We start from the raw sequence: 8,567 nt of genomic DNA, 5'->3' as shown, positions 1-8,567 counted from the left end.
CTCACTGTTGTGGCCTCTCCCGTTGCGGAGCACAGGCTCCGGACACGCAGGCTCAGCGGCCATGGCTCACGGGCCCAGCTGCTCCACGGCATGTGGGATCTTCCCGGACCGGGGCACGCGGCATGTGGGATCTTCCCGGACTGGGGCACGAACCCGTGTCCCCTGCATCGGCAGGCGGACTCTCAACCACTGCGCCACCAGGGAAGCCCCTGAGACATCTTTGATGGGGAGATGGGCGATAGTGTGGACAGTGAAATGGCAGGTGTGGTTCAAGGAGCATGAAGTTTGGGGTCAAATGGACTTGAGTTGAGTCCTGGCTCCACCCCTCGCTAGCTGTGTGGCCTCAGCCTTGTCATTAGCCTGAACCTCAGTTTCATCATCTGTAAAATGGGGGTAAGAAGTGAGGTTATGTAGGTACAGCCTCCTATATCCCCACTCCTCTGTTTGCACTCTGTGTCCCAGCCGTTCTGATATCCTGGCAGTTTGCTCAATGCTTCCTGCTCTGTCTCCTTTCTGGGCCCTCCTTGTACATTTTGCTCTGCCTGGAGGGATGCTCATATTCCAGGTGGAGGGATGACACCATAGGAGGTTATAAACTGGGACACCCCTCAAGCTCCATGCATGTTGCTGGCAGAGTGATCTTTCCAAAACACTAGTCTGAACATATCAGTGCCCAGTGTGTGTGTGTGTGTGTGTGTGTCCGTGCACACACACACACAAATTTGAAGGCCAAGAGAATGGTGGGAAATTCCCAGGGCTTTACTTCAACTCCCTTCCCCATCACTTTTCTGGCCTTCAGGTGCCTTGGGGAAGGCCAGTGGGGACTCACCAGGCTTGAAGCGGGTGGGATTCTCTCCTGGTTAAAATCTCTGCTTCCTTCTCAAGTTAGAAGCCTGGTTACTCTACAACTTAGGGTTGAGGTATAGAGGCCAGGATCCCACGGAGGCTACTGCCAGAGAGGCTGTGGGCAAGCCACCTAGCTTCTGTGAGCCTTCGTTTCCCCCTTTGTAGAACAGTATTTACAGGGTGTGGGTACATGGGATACTCCCTTTAAAGCTCTTAGGTCAGAACCCGGCTGAGTATTTCTTAGCTGCTTTATAAAAATCGACCTCTTGGTGAATACCCTCTGTAAGCCAGGTATTGCGGGAGGCCCTGGGAGGACAAAGTCTTCTGACAACTGGTCTTGATTTACAGGATTGCTTGGTTTAGGATTTGTGGATTTGACTGATTGGGGACACGCAATTTTTCGGGAGCAATTCTATTTCTAGAAAGTTATCTGAAACATGCACAAAGATTTAGCTCTAGATAGGTTCACAGTAGCGACTTATAAAGTGAAAAACTGGAAATAGCCTAATGTCCACCTCTAGGATATTGGTTAGGTAGGTGATGAGACAAATAGAATCTTAACGCAGTCATTCAAGAGGAAGCAGAGGGATATTTGTTGATATGGAAAGATGTTTATTATTAAGTGAAAGTAATATACAAAACAATATTTGTGTATAAAAATATATATACACATGTATATATTTTAAAACCTGAATGCTAATACACCAATAGTGGGTAGATATCTCTGAGTGATTTTTACAATTCTTTTCTTATTCTAGATTTCCTTTTCTAAATTTTCTACAATGAACATTCATTCCTTTTGTGAAAAATACAGTAATATATCTTATTAACTTTTAAATTATTTTGTTATTAAAATATAATAAATAAAAATAGTAATAAAAGAAAGGGCAATTTTACTAGCTGTTCCTGTCCCCTTTACAGCCTTATCTCTCGACTCGATTCTTGATAACTCCCAATAAACATAGGCTCACCATTGCTACAATCCATTTCCGTATTTGCACGTTATTTGTTAGCCTCAGAGAACCGTACTAGGCAAGGCGATATAAAGATGAATACTCACATTCTCCAGATGATTTGCGTGCACGCCAAATTTTGAGGTGCCTGGAAACAGGGAGTTCTGTACCTCCCTCCATTTATTTTTTCTCTTTTAATTCATTTCATCCATTCCTAGCTTGCGGGTCGGTTATTTTCTTTACGTACGCCTGCGCACTCCTGGGGTGGGAGTGGGGCCGCTCTGTCCGGCGGCCCCGCCTCCCAACGCCGACCACTGGCCGGCTCCGCCAGCGCGCCCTGATTGGTGGCTGCGGACCGGGTCTCGCCGCTCATCAAGGTTGGCGGGAAAGAGGAGGCGGGGCAGAATGGCGGCGGCGCCCACTGCCTCCTCGCCCGGCGGGTGCCCCACGTCTGTGAGGCTGCCGCGGTCGCCGCCGCTCAAGGTTCTGGCGGAGCAGCTGCGGCGCGACGCGGAGGGCTGCCCGGGCGCGTGGCGGCTGTCGCGGGAGGCGGCGGGCCGTGGGCCGCTGGAGCTGACGGCCGTATGGATGCAGGGCACGGTGCTGGCGGCGGGCGGCGGCGAGGCGCGGCTGCGGGACCCGAGCGGGGCCTTCTCGGTTTGCGGCCTGGAGCGGGTGCCGCGCGGGCGGCCCTGCCTCGTCCCAGGTAACAGCCGGAGTCGACACCGCGGCTGACCCTGGGTTTGTACCGCCCGGGGGCGGGGCCTGGCCGTCCCACCTCCCGGTGTTTGCGGTGCTGGTTCCCCGCCTCGATACCCTTTCTTCCCTCCCCTCCCCAGCCAAGCGCCACCCAAGCAGTTCTGATGATAAGCATCACCTGCAGCCCATTCAAAAGATAGTTTCCGAGGACTCCACCAGCCCTCCCGGCTGGAGTCTCCGGGGGAGGGACCCCCCAGCATGTGTATTTGTTAACAGAGTCCCTTCCCCACGGGTGATTTTTTTTCTCCCTATCAAGTTTTTATTCCCCACGGGTGATTTTTTTTCTCCCTATCAAGTTTTGGAAAATATCATAGTGGGGAACTTGGTTCATCCCTAACGACTCTACTCAAATGTACCTTCCTTTGGGAAGCTCTCCCCAGTTCCCAGGAATGAGGAGCCCTGCTGTACCCCTCCTTCGTGGGACTGTCTTAGGCTGTAGTTCACTACTGTTTCCTTTTAAACCAGTGGTGCGCAAATTCGAGCATGCATCAGACTCACCCTGAGGGCTTGTTAAAACTGACGGCTGGGCACCACCCTCAGAGTTTGAGTCTGTTGTCTGGGCGGGGCTGAGAATTTGCATTTCTAACCAGCTTCCAGGTGCTGCTGGTGCCGGTGGCCTGGGGGCCACACTTTGAGAACCACTGGGCCAGACTATGGCAGGGCGGGCTCTGTGTCTTTCTGACAACCATTCTCAGTATTGGGTTGAACTTTTTCTGGCCCTGGCCCTTTCCGGCTGAGCTCCCAGGAGCACTTTTCTTAACCTTTCTGGACCCCTTACCAAAGGGACCAATAATTCCTGCCTGTTGTGTGGATTCAATACATTTTAAAAATGTCCTTACCACAGCTCCTAGGCCATAGTGACCGATGTTTTTTTACTAGGCAGTGCTCCTGCACGCTTGTCACCCCACCCTGGCGCCATCCTTCAGCCTCCCTCTCTGTCTGCCCTCCATTGCAATGTTAGTCTAGCACAAGATCGGCAAACTACAGGCTGCCACCTGTTTTTGCACGGCCCATGAGCTAAAAATGTTTTCAAATGGTTAAAAAAAAACAGAAGAAGATTTCATGACATGGGAAAAGTATCAATATATGAAATTCAAATATCCGTGTCCATAAGTAAAGTTTTATTGCAGCACCGTCATTTAGGTATTGTCTAGGGCTGTTTTCCCATTACAGCTACAGATCTGAATAGTTGCAACAGAGATGCGATGGCCTCAAAGCCTGAAATATTTAGTATCTGGCCCTTTACAGAAAAAGTTTGCCACCCTTGGCGTAGCATGTAGCACGAGCCGTTTGGTGTGCTGGTCCCCAGGCAATGCTCTTTGAAGGCAAGCTGGGGCTGTCTCCCATGTCTGGCCCCAGCCCTGGCATAAGGTTGGCACCAGTAGGTACCTGAGTGGGCATTGCACGTTGGTGAACCCATCTGACTTACCTACTGGCCTGTGTCCTGGGCCGTACCATTTCCTCTTGCTAATTAATACCAGGGCTTGATTGACAAGTCTGACACTGGCTTCAGGTAGGGAGCCTGAAGAGTAAGCAGGCCACTGAAACACAAAGTGATGTCGTGGGCGCAGAAGAGGGACAACTGATCCAGGCCTGTATGGTCGGGGTGAAGGCCTGATAGAAGGGAGGGGCGTGATGGGGAAGGAGAAGGAGAGACAGTGGAGAGAGACTCTGGCTGGGGGAGAGAGTGTGGGTAGAATGAACCAGACTAGTAACCAGGTGGTCTGTTCTCGGGAGGAAAGAGCTCAGGCCTTTGAGTTCACCCATATAGTTGTGTTATACGCCTTGGTGTATGTAGGTTTTGAGTATGTGGATTCCATATTTACCTCGCCTGTTGGGCCTGTCTGTGGGCTTGTTCTTCCTTTCCAGGGTCTTCAGTCATTTTCTGAGGGCTCCATCTCCACCAGCTTTTTAGGCCCATTCAGAGGGTATGACAAGTGTATTTTCAGAATGAGCCTCTGTCGCTGAGGAACCCCACGTTACTTGCTCAGGTAGAATGTAGGGATGGGCTCAGGGAAACCTTAGTACGCCGTGCCAGGAGCTGATAGACCAGAGGGTAAGGTGTCAGCCTGCCTGGCTTCCTTCAGTCAGAGCCCCAGGCCCGAGTACAAACCCAGTCCTGATGTTGGAAGCAGTGTGATTAAAGCAGCGTCGCAGGGGCACTCAGTGGGGGCTGGCGACGTGCCTGCTCTTCCTGCTGTGTTTGGGGTTTTTTACACAGTTGAGTTTTGTGTGGTTAAGACTGGCCATTTTTGCTTTCAAGGAGAGCCACTTCCCCAAGGGAATGGGAATACCGTCGTGGTTAATATGTCACTAGATCCTTGTGATGGCAGCCTGCCCTCTTGTTGATTTGCTTGTGTATGCCCAGCTGGCGGCAGGAGGTGGCAGGCATTGGTCCCAGGCAGTTGCAATAACGGTGGCATGGGGGTGCTACCACCTGCCCAGCTCTTTTGGCAACATAAAGGGAAAATTGGATTTGCTTTGGGGCTGTCAGGGGTTGTCTTTGCAGAAGGGGGACCAGTCCTGTGCACAGAGACCAGTCACAGGCTCTGGCATGGAGCAAGGAACAGGGAGAAGAGAAAAGCTCGGGTTTTCAGGCCCCGCATTAGAGCAGTCTGTCTAATTACAACTCTTCCTCTGATGTGAGAGACTCTTCCACTCTTTGGGCGTGATAGCTTTATGCAGTGTGCTGTGATTTTGTTTTAGCATTTTATTTTATTTTAATATTTGTTTATTTGGTTGTGTGGGGTCTTAGTTGCGGCTCACTGGCTCCTTAGTTGGGGCACGTGAACTCTTAGTTGTGTTATGCATGTGGGATCTAGTTCCCTGACCAGGGATCGAACCCGGGTCCCCTGCACTGGAAGTGCGGAGTCCTGTCCACTGCGCCACCAGGGAAGTCCCTGTTTTAGCATTTTAAAACCAGAAACCAAAGAGGATACAAATGTCATTCTCCAGGTTAAATGCGGAATTTGTTGGCAATATATGTATTTTGACCACTAGCTGCCTTGGCACTTTGGTATCTACTCTCTGCTTTTTTTTTGTCTCCAGTTTGCCTCCCTGATAAATTTAAGCCCTCTCAAGGACTTCAGGTGTCTGTTTTGTTTTTATCTTCTCTATCAATGTGAACTTTACCACTGAGCTTTTCTTCTTCTAGGAAAGTATGTGATGGTGATGGGAGTGGTTCAGGCCTGCAAACCGGAGCCATGCCTGCAGGCTGTGAAGATGACAGATCTTTCTGATAATCCCCTCCATGAAAGCATGTGGGAGCTGGAAGTGGAAGATTTACACAGGAATATTCCTTAGAGGATGTTGGAAACGTCGATAAAAACAACCGAAATTCAGAAACAACTTAGGTTCTTATACCGTATGGATTTCATGGACATCACTCAATATGTATTTCTCAAAAGTTTATCAGAGAGCTTTGCTTCGAGGAGTCTGGATGTAGGATTTCTAAATGCTGGGACACTCCAGTGAACTCAGCCCCTGCTGCCCCTTGCTATGACTGTTTGCTGATGAAAAGCAGATGTTTTGTTCTCTTTTTCCTCTCCTTTTTTTTTTTTTTTTTTTTTTGCTTTATGTGTGTTAATTCTCTCTCTCTAAAGCACACAGAAATCTCATGTTGCATTTTCCAAGTTTTACAAGTGATGATACTTTTTCCATTACCACTGCAACCCTACTTTACGAGGCAGAATTTGAACCTCAGTCATTGTCAGAAGAGAGTAAAGTGTGTGGTTATGGGCAGGAAAAGAGGCTGCATAAAAAAGGAATGACCTCATGGCTCGGCAGTCTTCTCCATCAACAGCTCCGTATCCAGTTTGCAAGTCAAACGGCATTTTCTAACTGCAGGCACTGGGGCCTCTCAAAGACACAGCCCTCTTTCTGCTTCAGACACCACTCAGCCCTAAATGTGTAAGGTCCATTCCCTGCAGATGCGGACGACGATGTCTGCCCTTCTTCCTTCACTTAGGGCTGTTGAAACACTTTCAGAATTTCTTGTTGAAACTAAAAATCAAGACTAAGAACAACTTCCAGGCATGAACTAAACTTCTGCCTCATAACTTTTGGTGAGATGCTGTGAGGAGGCAGCCTCCTGGTTAGAGTCTTTATGTTGTTTTTGGTAGGGAATGTCCTTCTGTTGTGATTGTGTTCAGTGTTGGGTGGCAGCTCTTCACTTCTTACACAACCTTCACTTTGCTGTAAATATCAAGGGGGTCGGGTTATGTTCCTCATTGCTATGGAGTTTTGCTGGATTATTTATCTCTACCACTAGTAAATTGTTTTCTATGCCGTATTTTTTAAAATAGATTTTATTTTTTAGGCGGCTTAGATTTCTAGAAAAACAAAAAAGATCAGAACCTATAGAGATGACCTTTACATGCCCTCCCTCAGTTTCCCCTGTTATTAACATCTTGTACTGGTGTGGTACCTTTGTTAAAATCGATGAGCCAGCATTGATACGTTATTATTAATTAAAGTCCATTGTTTACTTAGGGGTCATGCTTTGTGACGTACAATAGGCATAATATCGCGTATCCACTGTTACAGTATCATACAGAATAGTTTTGTTGCCCTAAAAGTCCTCTGTGCTCCACCTAATCATCCTTCCCTCCACCGTAACCCCTGGCAACCACTGATTTTTCTACTGTCTCCATAGTTTGCCTTTTCCAGGATGTTATATAGTTGGAATCACACAGTCTATAGCCTTTTCAGACCAGCTTCTTTCAGTTAGCAATATGCATTTAAGGTTCCTCCACGTAGTTTTGTAGCTTGATAGCTCATTTCTTTTTATCCTAATCCTCCACTGGATGGATGTACCCTAGTTTGTTTATCCATTCACTTATTGAAGGACATCTGCTTGATTCCAGTTTTTGGCAATTATTAATAGGGCTGTTGTAAACACTCGTGTGCAGATTTTGTGTGGACATAGGTTTTCAACATACCAGGGTAAATGCCTGGGAGCGTGATTGTTGGTTACACGGTCAGCCTGTGTCTAGCCTTGTGAGAAACGGCCAGACTGTCTCAGACTGCCATAACTAAACACCATAGAGCTGGGGCTTAAAAACATCCGACATTTACTTTTCAAAGTTCTGGAGGCCAAAGTCAAGGTGCTGCTTCCTGTTTCACAGGTGGCTGTCCTCTCACTGTGTCCTCACATGGTACCAGGGGGCAAGGTTGCTCCCTGGGGTCTCCTGTAAGGGCACTGATCCCGTTCACCTCCCAAAGGCCCCACCTCTATACCATTACACTGGGGGCTAGGTTTCAACGTATGAATTTGGGTTAGGGAGAATACATATTCAGTCTATAGCACTTTGGAGGGGACATATTCAATCTGTAGCGCTATCTTCCAACGTGGCTGCACCATTTTGCTGTCCCATCAGCAGTGTACGGAGTTCTTGTTCTGCAGCCTCACCAACATTTGATGTTGTCAGTGTTTTGGATGTGCCATAGTTTTAAACTCTAGCATTTTCTTTTAAAGGTGGGGAAATTGGAAAGTGTGCACTGTTTTTTTGTTTTTATAATAAATTTATTTTTGGCTGCGTTGGGTCTTTGTTGCTGCATGTGGGCTTTCTCTAGTTGCAGCGAGCGGGGTCTACTCTTCGTTGCAGTGCACAGACTTCTCATTGCAGTGGCTTATCATTGTGGAACACAGGCTCTAGGCGCATGGGCTCAGTAGTTGTGGCTCGTGGGCTTAGAGAGCAGGCTCAGTAGTTGTGGCACACGAGCTTAGTTGCTCCGCGGCATGTGGGATCTTCCCAGACCAGGGCTCGAACCTATGTCCCCTGCATTGGCAGGTGGATTCTTAACCACTGCGCCACCAGGGAAGCCCCCAAGCCCTTCATTTGTCATTAAACTTGCTGTGTGACTGAGAGCAAGTTACCTACCTTCTCTGTGCTTTAGTCTCCTTATCTATAAAATGTAGATTATACTGAGCTCACAGCACTGTTGTGAAGGGGTGTGTAAACCCAAGCCCTTCATTTGTCATTAAACTTGCTGTGTGGCTGAGAGCAA

General features: G+C 48.4%; 1 protein-coding gene across 1 annotated transcript; it reads left to right on the top strand.

The window, feature by feature from the left end:
• Positions 1–2,188: 2,188 nt before the first annotated feature.
• Positions 2,189–8,096, top strand: RMI2 (RecQ mediated genome instability 2). The gene is made up of 2 exons (XM_067706635.1): positions 2,189–2,505; positions 5,713–8,096. The coding sequence occupies exons 1-2, from the start codon at positions 2,205–2,207 to the stop codon at positions 5,859–5,861; spliced, it is 450 nt and encodes a 149-aa protein (XP_067562736.1). The 5' UTR covers positions 2,189–2,204; the 3' UTR covers positions 5,862–8,096.
• The last annotated feature ends 471 nt before the right edge of the window (positions 8,097–8,567 follow it).

This window comes from Pseudorca crassidens, chromosome 15 (assembly GCF_039906515.1).
Source record: "Pseudorca crassidens isolate mPseCra1 chromosome 15, mPseCra1.hap1, whole genome shotgun sequence".
Taxonomy (NCBI): domain Eukaryota; kingdom Metazoa; phylum Chordata; class Mammalia; order Artiodactyla; family Delphinidae; genus Pseudorca; species Pseudorca crassidens.
This window is presented reverse-complemented; position numbering and strand designations above follow the sequence as displayed.